A 14,400-nucleotide genomic window follows, 5' to 3' on the forward strand; every position below is an offset into this window, starting at 1 on the left:
TCCTATATATTCCAATGTAAACTCGACGGTACCTGAGGAAGCTTCCATATAAATATGACTAATCATGGCTTTGCTGTTTTTGAGAAGAAGATTATATTTTAAAAGATTTTTCCTATGTTTTCCCATGTAAAACTCTGATTGTCCATCGTGGCCCCAACCTACCTCATCATGATTTGAACAAGCTTGAATCTACCTGAGGATGCTTCCATATAAATAAGACTAAATATGACTTCGCTTTTCTTGAGAAGAAGATTTTTAAAGATGTTTTCCTATAAATTCCTATGTAAAACTTTGTTTGCCTAATGTGACTTTACCCTAGCTCCGGGGGTCGTGATTTAAACAAACTTGAATGTACACTTTACAGGAGGATGCTTCCATATAAACATGACTAGTCATCAGATCATGGCTTTGCTGTTCTTGAGATTTTTAAAGATTTTTCTTAAATATTCCTTTGTAAAACTTTAATCACCTATTGTGGTCCACCCTAGCCTCAGGGGTCATGATTTGAGCAAGCTTGAATCTACACTATGTAATGAAGCTGCCATATAAGTTTCATTTTTTCTGGCACAGTGGTTATTGAGAAGCAGATTTTTTAAAGATGCCATTAAATTTTAACTAATTCTTAATCACCCCCCCCCCCCCCCCCTTTGAAAGAGGGCATGGACATTCATTTGAACAAACTTAAATCCCCATAACCTAAGAAAGCTTTGCAGCAAGTTTGTTGAAATTGGCCCAGCGGTTCTTGAGAAGAAGTCACAAATGTCAAAAGTTTACAGACAATATATGACACATGAAAGATGGACACCAGACACCTTTCAAGTAGAAAAGCATATATCATAAAAAAAAGTATCAAAAAAATCAAGATAAACTGCATACTTGAAAGACTTAATAAATCTGGCATTTGATTCCCTCAGCATCTGCAGGGTTTTATCTAGGTGTTTCCTATACTGGAGAAGGGAAGTTCTGATGATCTCCATGAAGTTTGATAATTCATTACCAAGTTGTGATTGTAAGGCAATTAATCTGAAAATAAACAAAGAATGATTGTTAACCTCATGAGTTTAAAATAAACCCTGACAAAGAGAGAAATGGACAATGAGTTTTTGTAACTTTTCAAAGAAATCCAATATATATGCTTTAAAAAGACATCATCTTACTTGGAAGATTTTGTAGCATTGACAAAGACAACTTCTAATGCTTCTATGTCCTGTCTGAATTTGGAGGCTAATTTGTTATGTTCCTGAGTCATCTTGTTAAATCCCTGTCTAAGCTCAGCCAGAGCCTGAATGATGCCCTTAACATGTCTGGTTACTCTCTCAGAGTGCATCACCAGCTCAGCTGAAAAACACAGCATCACAATAAAGAATATGGAAAAAGGTTCCACAGAAAAATAATTATTCTTTCACAACATCAAGTGATTTAACTTGTAATTCCTTTGAAATTTATTTTGAAAAGAGTTTTTATCATTTAAATTTGTATATTTTCTAATGTACATTTCTCAGATGGTTTAGATTTGCCTTTTATCTGAAACTAGTTGAATCTCAGTGAGAATTCTGAATATTTTTTCCATTAAGTCATGAACCTTACCAGCCCTGACATTATGAACATCGAGTTCTGCCCGCCTGGCTCTAGGTTTGTGGAGATGGAACCTCAACTCTAATTCACTGTTCAACTCCTCGCACTGTATTAAGAATAATCATTGTTTTTTTCATTTTCTAGAATTATTATTTCATTTTCTAGAAAGCAAAATTTAATATCAGGTAAATGAAGAACGTGGATACCTACCTTGGCAATCACCACACTTTCTGCTCTCTCAGAGGCTTGAACATGCCATTCCTCCATATGATTGAGGAAATTCATTCTTATCCTAAAATAAAATCAATTCATTATTGTTAGTTAGCTAGCTTCGCATGATAATTTTTAAGGCTTATTAGCTTAATCATTGTAATATTTTTTTTCCAGGAACTTTTATAATATATTTATGTAAACATGAATGAAGAAACAGCATACATGTATATAATAAATCAGAAGAATTTAAAATGAAGAGGATTCTACATGTTTCACTAACAGCTATTAATTGATAAAAGAAAAGGAAGTAGCTAGTGAACTTAAAGGAACTGGAAATGTGTCCATAGGACAGGAAAGTCCCATCCAGGTTCATAAGTAGGAAATGTAGCTTGCCCCTTTGTATACAGTTAGAGTAAATTATGAATAGTGAGGTCAAGGTTACAGGGAAGGTTAAGGTCAGAAAATTCTGACACAGTGGAATAGCTCTCACCAGTTTGTATTAGTGTATGAAGTGCAATGAAAATATCTGGAATATCTTTTTTTTTGAAACTGAATTTTAAACACAACAAATAGTAAAGTTAAAGGTCATAGGGAAGGTCAAGGCATAAAAATATTGACACAGTTGATAAGTTCTCACCAATATGTATCAATATACATGTTTGTATAAAAATATCTTGAATGATTTCTTTGAAATTGAGCTAACACAGATTTTAGAATAGTAAGGTCAAGGTCACAGAGAATGTAAAGGTCAAAAAACTTTGGAGTTGAATACTTCTCATCAATATGTATCAGGATGTGAATTTGATAAATATATCTTAAATAGTTTTTTTTTTGAAACTGCAGAGCTTAATGCAAATTTAAGAAAAGTGATGTCAAGGTCAAGGTAAAATAAAAGGTGCAGTTATAAAGCACTTACTAAAATGTATCAGCATATGATGAAGTTTGACATTAATATGTTGATTTGTTTCTTTGAAACTGAGTCAAATTCAAATTTCAGAAAATTGAGGTCAAGGTCAAAAACGTTTTTGCAGTTGAATAGCTCTCATCAATATGTGAAGTTTGATAAAAACATCTTGAATAGTTTCTTTGAAACTGAGCTAAACACAAATTCAAGAAAAGTGAGGTCAAAGTCAAAGAAAAGGTCAAGGTTAAAAAAAGTTGATGCAGTTGAATAGCTCTCACCAGCATGTATCAGCATATATAGTTTGATAAAAATACCTGAACAGTTTCTTTGAAACTAAGCTAAATTTAAAGTGTGGTGGACAGAGAGACAGAAGGATGGAAAGACAGAAGGGCAGAAGACAGACATGACAAACACTATATGCCACAACCATTTTCATGGTGGGGCATAAAAAACAATGAAACCACATGCACTTAATTTCTCCATAAACCTACTTTTTCTTGACATCAATGAGAATTGCTTCATCTACATCAATTTTCTGTATGTACTCAGGTGTGGAGGGGGCAGGGACCTCCACCTCAGTCATGAAGGTGGTACCATCCTCCCCCTCCTCCTCCTCCCCCTTAGCTTCCTTCTTAGCAGGGACATCCTTCTCTGGGGGAATCCCATATTCCCCTGCTTCTGTGAGGACATAGAACAGTGTTCCCTTTTCTGTAGCTAGAATCTCACTCACTGCTTCTGGGAGGGAACCTTCCTTACCCTATATCAGGGAGAGAGGGAAAAGAAAGACATTACAACATTAACAAGATCTAGAGAATTATACAAGCTAGTACATTTTAATTCATTAGTTCATCATGGCATTCATTAGCTGCAGCATATGTAGTGTTGATCCCCAACTAAATATTAGTCAGTTTCTGAAATCAAGTACATGCTAATAGATGAAGTCAATTGAATGATTTCAAGGAAAACAATATGTACCTGTATAACATATTCACATTCTCAAAGAGAGATAGAAAGAGATTAAGGAAATATAATGGGATTAATGGCAGATCTAGAGGATTATACCCATGCATGCAAAACATTATCAAAAAAGTATTAAAAAACAAAACATTTGACATTCAATATGAAAAAGTGGCTTCTTATGCATACCAGAAGTACACAAAATTCAGGGGTTTTTTTTCAGCACATTATTGTATGTTAAGTGCATGTGTGCTTTAATTTCCAGAAGGGCTATATTACATAATTAATTAATGCACACTGAATATATAAAAATGTACTGTGATCAGCATTTATAAAAGTACAAATAGATATGGCGACACAGTGTTAGACAAACACTGCCCACAAGACATTCAATGCCACAGGGTGGGACTTTGTTGACTTATCTTCTTAAGTTATTCTGATCAATGTTTTTTTTGACTGGAATAATTGAAGTTGAAGGCGTCAATTTATAGGGAAATATTTATATTTAGTGTCTATGGAAAATTACTCATATCAACACAATTATCATAATTCAATAAAAATGATCTATATTCCAGGTCACTTAATTAATGGTGTCTTCAGAGCTGCTTGTCTACAATTTCATGTTTCAGCTTCAGTTGAACCAAAACTTAGTTTTCCACTATCATACACCTGTAGCACCCTTGAGTAATTTTTATTATGACATAACTGGTTAATTGGAGTTATCACTTTTAAGCATAATATACAGTCTGCCACCAGTTAAATGTGGTCAGAGAAACCTAAAGTAAACACTGAGGCATTTGAATTCACTCAAGGGGAGCAGATCAACATTTTACCTACGCTTATATGCACCAAATGCATTTGTGTGTTAATTTCTATAATGTTAAAATGCTTGACTGAAGGTATACACTACCACTCAACCATTCATCGTGTCAGAGAGTTTAAAAAACTGGTTTTGGATATAAATAGCAACAGACGATATATGGTCCTCTGTTGTAGTTAAAGTCTATTTCGACACCGCATAGGATTTTTCACTTGAGGTATTTTATATATAAGCTTATCTGACTGTGTAATTTCTTCAGCTTTCTAAACTTTCAGAGGACTCTTAAACACCATTTGTATTTTCTATGCACCTGAGATTTTTATAGCTAACATTGAGTTTTTATTGATTGTGGATTTTCTAGAGGCCAGCATTTCAATCAACACAATATTTGTGTAACCAGGTAACATGCACTATATTGATCTTACTTTTCAATTTTATATCAGATTCAATAATATATAGGTTCTTGTATTGATCTCTAACCTTCAGTGTAGAATTTGGAAGGCATATGAATGGATATTCACCTAGAGTTCAGCATGTATAGTATATAGTAAGTTTAAATAACCCTATTTTTCTGACTCTTAAAAAGATCTAGCTGTGGTTCTGAACTATTTAAACAAACTTTGTTTCTTAAAGGTATGTCACAACTGTGTTCTTTTGATTTAATTAGTAACAAAAAACTTCATTGATTAAGCTTTATTCGTGCATCATGATAATATAAGTCCTATTAAATAGGACTCTTATAACAACAATTAAAAAGTTTAACTTGTTTGGGACCTGAAGGGCAGAGCAACACATATCTTTGAAAAAAAAATGCCAAGGTACCTGAACCATAAAAACTGTTTTCTTGAATAAATTTCAAAATAACCTGAAATTCAACTTTGGCTTCTGCATACATTCTATGTATTCTAAATCTAAATAAAAATTAACCAGGAAAAAGAAGACTTTTCAATAAATTGTTGTTTAACTTGACAATTACCTTGGCAAACAGTTAGAGAATGTTACCTTTAGAAAGGAATTTTAAATCAATAATGCATTCTTCTTTTACAACTCAACAGACAAGTAAATACGTGGCCGGTACAACACTATGAAACGTTAACCTAGCTAAACTGATATTTCAAAAAAGATAAAAGATAATTCTTTGGGCTTTTTATTTTAATTGAAGGGCATAATATACATTTCTATCAATGCCTTTTATTTGTATTTTCAGATATAAAAAGCCAAACAAAAGAAAGCACAAATGTCCACACTGAAGAAATAAATCAATGATGCTTCCTCATTAAGGAACAGCCAGAGGCCGCCTATCACAATACAGTATTCATGATAATGTTCAATAGTTACAACATTAAAACTTAGTCATTATGGGAACTGCTGTAGACAACCTGTGTATAGGTCTAGAACACGATATTGATGAACAATATCAGTACCAGCCAGGAGAAATTGTCAGGGGTCGCGTGGAAGTGACCTTGACCCGACCCCTCACCATACGCACAATTTCTATTGGAGTGTATGGGCAAGGGGTTGTTGCTTGGGAGGATCGTGACTTGGGGTCATTTCAGGCAGATGAAGAATATATTAATGCATCCAAGAACATTAATCTAGGGACCAGTCATTATGATAAGGGTCAACATCAATTCCCATTTGAATACCTACTGCCAAACAACTTACCTTCTTCATTTATAGGAAAATATGGCAGTGTGACTTATGTTTTAAAAGCAGTTATTCAAGGAGAAAGACCAGGGGAGACTAGCATAACTAGTGAACCTTTTTTGATTTTAAGAAATTCCATTCTTCCTGAACCAAGCAATAAAACTATTGGGGCATCAATAGAAAAAAGACTTTGGTCAATGTGTGCAACTGGGAAACTTAAGTTTAGTGTGGAGTTAAACAAGGTTGGTGCTCTCCCGGGGGAAGATTTGTTTATTCGTGCAGAAATTGCAAATAAATCTCCACTGCGAGTGACTGCAGCACAAGCCTCTTTATTTATGAACAGTGTGTATCATGCAAGACAACGGAAAATTCCATATCATCAAATTGTGAACAAACGCAGAGATGAGCATGAATTAATGAGTGGTGATGGGAGACGGTGGCAAAATGTTCGATTAACTGTTCCACCTTACATTCCAGAATCTGGATTAGAACACTGTGACATTATTGAGATTTCATACAAGTTTCAATTTCGTGTGGAATTATCAGGTGGGAAAGAGGTGAAAGTGGAATTACCGATTCTGATTGGGACTCATCACATGGCTCTGGATCTTCCTGAAAATGCCAAAGTAGATAGTGGTAGATACAATAATGAATGGAGCACTCAATATTTCCCTGGGAGTTCCAATGAAATGGGGAATGGATTTGAAAGGGAGACAGAGAGATGGGAAGGAGGGGTCCCTGAACTTCGTCCAGTGGATTCTACCATGGTAAACCCATTGTTTCAAAAACAACTGCCAGCTCACTTTGAGCGACCGAAGAAAATTTCTCAAGATGAAATGCCAGAGATCATTGAGAATACAAAACTTTGAATTAAGATGTTTTAAGTTTTAATATTTAACTTTTACACTATTCATTCTGTATTTGGGTATGTTTTTATCCCATTGAAAATGAATATGGAAATACATGTACAAATATAAACTTTGAAAAACCCTTCAATCATTTAATAATGATTCTTACAACCATACAATGTACACTAAATGGTATAATCTGATGGGATATATTAAGCAGATTACTTCACTATAAAATGAAGTGCAAATTAAATTTTAATTCCAGTTTATTCATACACTGTATATTAAGCTTTTTCAAATGAATTTATATCTGCTTAAAAATTAAAAGCTTGCCTGACAGTAAAATAAAACAGGAGAAAACATTTTTGACTTTTTTTGTTCGTATTTTCCTAACAAAGATGTTGTGCATTATGCAAAGTTCTGATATTATTTGCATTAGAAGGTGCCAGTTACTTCCTGCAACTCAACAGGTGACAGAAGTAAACGTGTGACAGACTTGCACAAATTGTCAATTTGCATGTAAAAAATGAACAATGGTTAATTCTCTGATTTAAGTTGCATTTAGCGACTACAAAGTAGGAATCTTTTCTCACAGATTACTAATATATTAATGAGAGAAATTCCATTCTGTAAGAAAGGAGACATACAAGCTCTGTATCAAATAGATTTTGAATTATATTATAAATGTAGGTAAAAGATATTAACGTTATTTAAAAAATGAATGAACATGTTACAATTTATTACATTGTCCAAAATTATTAGATTCATTTCAAATTTATGATAAATTAACAATGTTACAAGGACATACAGGGATGAATTTATAGCAACAAGTCCAGAGAGGAGAGTTATTTTTAACTACAGTTGACTGATTATGACTAAGTCTGACTACAAGAGGAGGAGGAATTATTTCATTCGTACAAGTTTCAGTCATGCTGCATACAATCTAATTCCTTTGTACCATGCAAGAGAAATAAATTAACCTAAAGGATTTCTATAAAGAAACTTCCATCTCCAAATTTAACATAAAACTATAGATTTGAAATAAGCATGCAGTTTGACCACTGATTAAAACCTTGCAGTTATCATGCAGAACAGTTAAATGTAAATTAAAACGGTACTTGATCATGTGACTATACAGGTACAGATACTTACCACCGTGTCAATAGGAGGAGGAGAGGTCGATTCAGTTTCATCCTAGTGTCAAGTTAATAAAAGCATTTTCTTACTTATCATTTCATGAAACACCTTTATACACCTGCATAGCTTCATATGCATTGAATTTAATTAATGAGTGTTTCTGATGCTCATACAAATGAACATGGCATTTAATTGTTTACATTACTTGGATATGAATTATTGTGATCAGGGCTAATTAAACCACTCTTCAGTATAATGAGGTAAGAATTTGATGTCTGTTAAATAAAGCAAAAGTTCCTTTCAAGAATTCACAACTGTATTTATCATGTGGACGACACAGAAGAATATGATGCATTTCTATACTCTTATGCATTATTACCAGTTTGTGACGCATTGACTACATAAAATGTATTTGCATTACAGTAACTAGAGCAGAAGATCATAGATGATACATTCTTTTTTAACAGAATATAAAATATATTTAAAAAGCAAAATAATGTGTATGCATAATTGTGTATAAAAAGTAAGCAGTTGAAAACGGATTTCACAGTGGGTCATTCATTACACATCTATATTAAATTTCCTATTTTTTCCAATACTGTAAAATCTAACAAATTAATTGAATAACCCAGAAAATTGACTTTAAATATATCTTTAAAAAATCTCCACAACCAAGAGATTCAACATCTAAAACATTAAAATTTACATACATGTATTTAGAAACTGCAATCAAGGGAAATAACTCTTAACTTTAACTTACCCCTTTCTTGTCCTTTGTCTTCTTGGGAGCTAATATCTTGGACTTGCTTTTTTTCTTGTAATTAAAAAAAAAAACATTTAAAACAAATAAATTGCAATCATGTCTGAAATAAAACTGATATTCAAAACAAGAAAAAGGAAAATATAAAACAAAACACAACAAACTATCAGCAGGAGTACTTAGAAGTTTGTAAAACATCTAAGGTCAGTAAAATTTGATATTAAATATATATACTTACAATTGGTTGATTCCTCCCAACCTCAAAGAATTTACACACACCCTCATCATAACTCTTAAGTTCAGATCTGACCATCATAGGGTAATTCTTAACAATGTCCATCTGCTCATTGTGAAAAATCTCATACCTGTGGAAGGTCACCAAAAGTTTAATGAACAATTTGTATTCAGTGCATTTTATAAATGACCATCCATAAAAAAAATTGTTCTTATGACTACAAGGTACATGAGTTGTCTAGTTTAATTTAAATAATGTTCCGTGAACGTGTGATCTTACTAGCAAAATCTTGTAAAGAGAATCTTTTTTTAAAACTTACGCCTCTTTTATTCTGCTCAGCATACTAAGGGCTTTCTCTAAACTGTCTTTTAGTTGCTTTTCAGTTGCATCTTGCCTCATCCTGTCCATAATGATGTCTAAATGAGCCTCCTTTTCCTGCAAACAATATCAGGAAGATGAATGGTTAATTACCGGTAATGAATAAACAGTAAGAGCCTAAAGCACACCATGCTAAGAATGCTCATATTAATAATCCTGACCTTTCCACCTTCACCTTTGACGAAGTGATCGAGTTAACAATGTATTTCAATATAGAAAAATACAAAAATACGAAAGTTTTTCTTTTCTATGCAAAAGTTATTGTGATTCTGATAATCATAAAATTTAAATCCTCAAATTCCACTGGAAAAATTAAGGTTAATTCAAATGCAGTTTGGCAACCTTGGCCACTCTAGGCATTAACAGCAAACAACCCCCCCCCCCCCCCCCCCCCAAATTAAAAAAAAAAATCATAAGCTTTAGCAGATCACTGCTTACAGAAAAAAGTTTTGTAATGAATAGAATTTGAAACAATTTTTGTGCAATCTGATTAAAATCAGATCTTTGTTACACTCCGAAATTCTGATAGCGACTATCTGAATTTCGGAGCATAACAAAGAACTGATTTTAATCAGATTGGTTTTTGTGCAACACAAAACATATTCATTTAGCAAGTCTCATCCATTTGTCAGATGGGTGAAAAGTGTGGCAAATGAAGCCCTTCAATATTTGAAGTTCATAAAATCTATGTTTACTAACATGCTCCTGCAATGCATGATATCTTAACATGCAGGTATATCGATCATATTTTCAATTATAAAATCACAATGTCAAAAATAAATAAAATTACAGACAACTTCACTTAGAATTAATTTTCATGAATAAAATGAATAATTAAAATTTTGCATAAAGCAAATGCTATAGGAAAAAAAAATTATGCTGCCATTGTAAAGGTTCGTGACATTCTCCACAAACTTTTTCAAGTAGGAGCATCTTATGAACTAATCTTTTTTCTGATACAGAGATATTTTTAATGACCACGACCTAGCTTGTACTAAATCTTGGTCAGGTTCATGAAACATCTCAGTCAGGTGCAATATTCATGTCAACAATTAAACTTAAATTGTTTTCATGTTGCAACAATCTGAACAAGACAGAAATTGTTCTGGCTGACAAAGACATGCACCCTTACAGTCTGATCTCTCTTGTTTAGACTAGTATTAATTGATCATCAACTTGTATTTTGACTTTTGCAAGACTTCATTATCAATATACGTTTCTTTCTTTAACTTTAGAATCTTGCATTTGATAACGAATTACCTGGTTTTGGTTGTCATGCATCTGTCGGCATTGCTCCAGTTTTTCCTGCAATGCTCGCTCTTGTTTAGCGAGTCCAATCTCATGAACATCCCAAACATGGGCAGCTCCCTGAGCGAACTTAAACAACATCTTAAGTCTCTCTGTTGTCTCCTTCATGTATTTCTCTAGGTCTTTCTACAAAACAAAATATGATACTAAATCTTCCATTCTGAATATTCAAACTTTCTCTAGAAAACCCTGTCTTGAATGTCATAAAATAGCATTTTGCACATTCTTTTGAATGTCATACAATGGATCTCTGCAGGAACTCATGTGACAAAAGAATATTACATGTTCATTCATACATGATACACTGCTAATTCTCCATTCTGTGAATTGTATGAATTTCAAAAGAGGTACCATCTAAATGATCTTTTTATGAATATCTATTCAACTGCAGTGCAATGCCTTACTTTAAGTACATGTGCACTTACCTCCATTGTTTCTAAATTGTTCTCAAACACCCTTTGTCTCTCTCCCACCAGGGGTAACATGTTCTGATCCACCACCTGCTGGGCTCGGGGAGGAGCACATATCCCATCATCAATCAGGGATTTCTATTACAGTAAATCAAAATAATTAAACTCATTATCAAAAATATTCAGTTCATATTAAGGCACTTGTATCTTCTTCAAAGGACATTACAAACTGAACAGAAGTCTGTGCAGAATGTTGTGACCAAATCTATTTACATTGCACTAAACGTACATCAAAATCAGAAGTATTTTATTTGTGTTGACAAGTTGATTTATCGGTATAATTAAAAGAGACACATGCATATAATAAAATCTAATTACTTCGGTCATAAGTGTGTTAGAGTTTTATACATCTGCACTATTCATTATACTAGTCAATGAAATGCACATGTACACTGTACATGTATCTACAAAATGAAGTAACTTTAATTTAGCTTCATCTCAAAACTTACCTTAATGAATTCAATTTTCTCCAGACAATCCTGACACACTTTCTCATACTCTGCATGAAGTTTAGTCAAATGCAACTGGTTCACAGAATCTGTCAAACAAAATGCTAACATAGAACTTTGATTTCATTTTAAAGTATGTGATCTACCAGAAATAGCATATTATATTTGCTAAGATCTAATTTTCTTATGAACACCTCACTGAAAATTAAATTTTGAGTGTAGACACTGACCTATTTCCTTGGTAAGATTTTTAATTGTTTTATCCCACTGGTACACAGCTGTTTTTGTGGATGCTGGAGGCTTTAGATCACTGAAATATATGAAATAAAACATCAATACCTTAGAAATACATGATCAAAATATGAGTCTATCATGAAACTGTTATGAAAGGAATTAGGAAATTAGCCATACCATAACTGTGTGATAACTTCTAATCTTCTCTTATTGATCAATTCTTGTTCTGCTATCATGAAGTTGAAGACTTTTGTCACTCCCGGAGGGTTGATAATTTTTTCTTCTTGCATAAAGTTACTACAAAAAGAAACAAATAAAACAGTAAAAAGAGCAGTCTAAAAGTAAAGTTTGTTATTTAAGTATTATATCACAAGAATTTTACTCTTAATTCTTATTTCTGTCCCAGAAGTTAAAGAAAGCCTACACTTTTTAATTTTGACAAATCAGTCTGAAAATATTAGGTATGTATGTTCAGACTGTATAACAGTTAGACATAATGATTTCAGTATACCCCAAACTCTCTTTGCTGGGGGGGGGGGGGGGGGGGGGGGGGGGAGGGATGAAAATAATAAAAAGTACCTAAAGTGCTCAATGGCTAGATCTGTGTTGAGCTGTCTCCAGTCCTCCACTCGTCGTTTCCAGATGGTGTACTGAGCCTTCTCCCTCTCTACATCTGCCGACATTAATCTGACGTACAGGTCAGAATATGCTCTCCTATTACTCAACATTGTCTGGTTCACAAGCTACAATATATAATCAGCAAAGTTTATTTCCAGAATGAATTCATCAAATGATCAATACTAGGCCCCTCTTCATACAGATTTTGATAGTCATGCTTGAAAACGTATGAAATTATGATCAAAATCTGAACACTTGAAGGGGCCCAATTTTAATGGGTTTTTTAAAAAGAGTGCTACAAAATTACAGGTAAACTTCGGTATCTCGACATCGGATATGTCGACAACCTGGGATATGTCGACATCCTTCCATATAAATGATTTGCAAAAACTCTGATATGTCAACCTCGGTAATGTCAACAACCCGGGTTATCTCGACGTATATTCACAGTCCCAAGAGCAAAATTTACCTGGTATATGTCGACATCGGCAATTTTCTGCTCTACTGAACCTAACTGTTTGTCAGATAGGGTTGCTCGTCACGCACAGACGACTCCGGGTATCTCGACGTCGTCGAAGTTTCACACCCATGTTTTGACTGCATGCTGCTTAATTAATTCTATAGACTGTGTTTGTAAGTGAGTCCCAAGCCCCTTTGGCGTCTTTGAGAAGTTAATTGAGCTTGGGTATTATTGCTAAATCTACACAATTCTGCGTAGATGTACAGACTGTTATTTATATCGAAACCTAACTATTAAATTTTAAAAAAAATAACAAAATTACAATGAATAACAAACACACTGAATAATTCAATCTAAGGAATTAAAAAAAATGTTTTAATGATATTTTGTAGATAAAATGTATTCAACAGGAAACAATCCAATTAATGACACGATTGACCGAATCAGCAGTAATTTGTGCATCTGTAACATCACTACGTTAGTTTAGATACTCAAATCTCTTTAAAAAAAATTACTTTTAATGTGCATTCTTCCTGAATGAAATAAGAAAAAAATAATCTGCATTTAATTTTTTTTACCGTATATCGGATGTCGACTTTATACAGTTCGAAGTATTTAGAGCGCATTTTGTATCCTGTTCTGACGAAAAGGCAAGTTACATGCAAATGCAGCTCAATGCTGTGACTTTGTACTGAAACTTTGTGAATTTGGAAAGATTTCGATAAAGAACACGTTTTATAATAACTTCTTACATTTTTAATAAAAATAGAGGGAATTCTGAAATATGTTGAGCTACAGTCTATATTAAAGTCATGTACATATAAAAAGCTTGTCTGTTTTGCTATGCAATGAAATCTTGGACGTCAAGTCTCAACTCTGATATCTCGACACCTCGGATATCTCGACATATTCCGATGGTCCCGTCGATGTCGAGATAACGAAGTTTACCTGTATATACCTGGTAATTTCAAATTCAAGTAACTCTATGACAGCTTTAACATTTAGTTACTAAATACAAGATAGATTTAAACCTGAGACTCCTGGTCAAGAAATCTGCTAAGATCTGGAGGCATTAAGTGGGCAATTTTTTCTAAGGTTTTGGCATATGTCTTGAATACATTCCTCATCTAAAAAACAAAATAATTCCGCATTCAAGTAATACTAACAGTTACGTTTTTTAGGTCAGTTTTTAACTTTTAGAGAAATGTTTAACATATACCAAATCTATACGGTCATCTTCAACTTTAGACAACTGTTGGTCAAGCTCATTAATCCATGTCTGTCTCTCTGCTGAGTGACCTTGAATCTCATCCCAAAGTTTGTGCAGTTCCTCCAGATTGTAGGTTAAAAGATCCTAACAACAGAAACATTTAAATGTAATCATCAT

At 33.4% G+C, this 14,400-nt stretch overlaps 2 protein-coding genes across 8 annotated transcripts in view; one reads left to right on the forward strand and one right to left on the reverse strand.

Annotated features, from left to right (window-relative positions):
* The window catches only part of LOC133178975 (coiled-coil domain-containing protein 180-like), a 30,729-nt gene that overhangs the window by 13,851 nt on the left and 2,478 nt on the right, over positions 1–14,400 (reverse strand). For 5 of the 6 annotated variants that reach the window (XM_061313636.1, XM_061313637.1, XM_061313639.1 and 2 more), the window contains exons 7-23: positions 14,233–14,367; positions 14,045–14,140; positions 12,515–12,678; positions 12,113–12,232; positions 11,932–12,011; positions 11,702–11,790; positions 11,208–11,330; positions 10,735–10,908; positions 9,416–9,531; positions 9,100–9,226; positions 8,862–8,915; positions 8,117–8,158; positions 3,184–3,449; positions 1,786–1,867; positions 1,588–1,681; positions 1,158–1,338; positions 877–1,023 (exon numbers count right to left, since the gene is read on the reverse strand). In XM_061313636.1, coding sequence (XP_061169620.1) covers positions 877–1,023; positions 1,158–1,338; positions 1,588–1,681; positions 1,786–1,867; positions 3,184–3,449; positions 8,117–8,158; positions 8,862–8,915; positions 9,100–9,226; positions 9,416–9,531; positions 10,735–10,908; positions 11,208–11,330; positions 11,702–11,790; positions 11,932–12,011; positions 12,113–12,232; positions 12,515–12,678; positions 14,045–14,140; positions 14,233–14,367 — 2,090 coding nt within the window. The remainder of the gene's footprint in view (positions 1–876; positions 1,024–1,157; positions 1,339–1,587; positions 1,682–1,785; positions 1,868–3,183; positions 3,450–8,116; positions 8,159–8,861; positions 8,916–9,099; positions 9,227–9,415; positions 9,532–10,734; positions 10,909–11,207; positions 11,331–11,701; positions 11,791–11,931; positions 12,012–12,112; positions 12,233–12,514; positions 12,679–14,044; positions 14,141–14,232; positions 14,368–14,400) is intronic. The other variant, XM_061313640.1, reaches the window with a different exon arrangement.
* LOC133178976 (arrestin domain-containing protein 4-like) lies at positions 4,599–7,309 on the forward strand. Of its 2 annotated transcripts, none has more exons than XM_061313643.1 (2): positions 4,599–4,686; positions 5,677–7,309. In XM_061313643.1, the coding sequence occupies exon 2, from the start codon at positions 5,828–5,830 to the stop codon at positions 6,983–6,985; it is 1,158 nt and encodes a 385-aa protein (XP_061169627.1). In that variant the 5' UTR covers positions 4,599–4,686; positions 5,677–5,827; the 3' UTR covers positions 6,986–7,309. The 2 variants fall into 2 exon arrangements, with proteins under 2 accessions (XP_061169627.1, XP_061169626.1); XM_061313642.1 differs by lacking the exon at positions 4,599–4,686 and adding an exon at positions 4,717–4,869.

Source organism: Saccostrea echinata, unplaced genomic scaffold (assembly GCF_033153115.1).
Source record: "Saccostrea echinata isolate AGI-Se365-2 ecotype Australia unplaced genomic scaffold, CSIRO_AGI_Sech_v1 ptg000004l, whole genome shotgun sequence".
NCBI classification, from domain to species: domain Eukaryota; kingdom Metazoa; phylum Mollusca; class Bivalvia; order Ostreida; family Ostreidae; genus Saccostrea; species Saccostrea echinata.

Bases quoted from the DNA above. Each gene is read 5' to 3' on its own strand.
- LOC133178976 (XM_061313643.1), top strand. From the start codon at position 5,828: ATGGGAACTGCTGTAGACAACCTGTGTATAGGTCTAGAACACGATATT.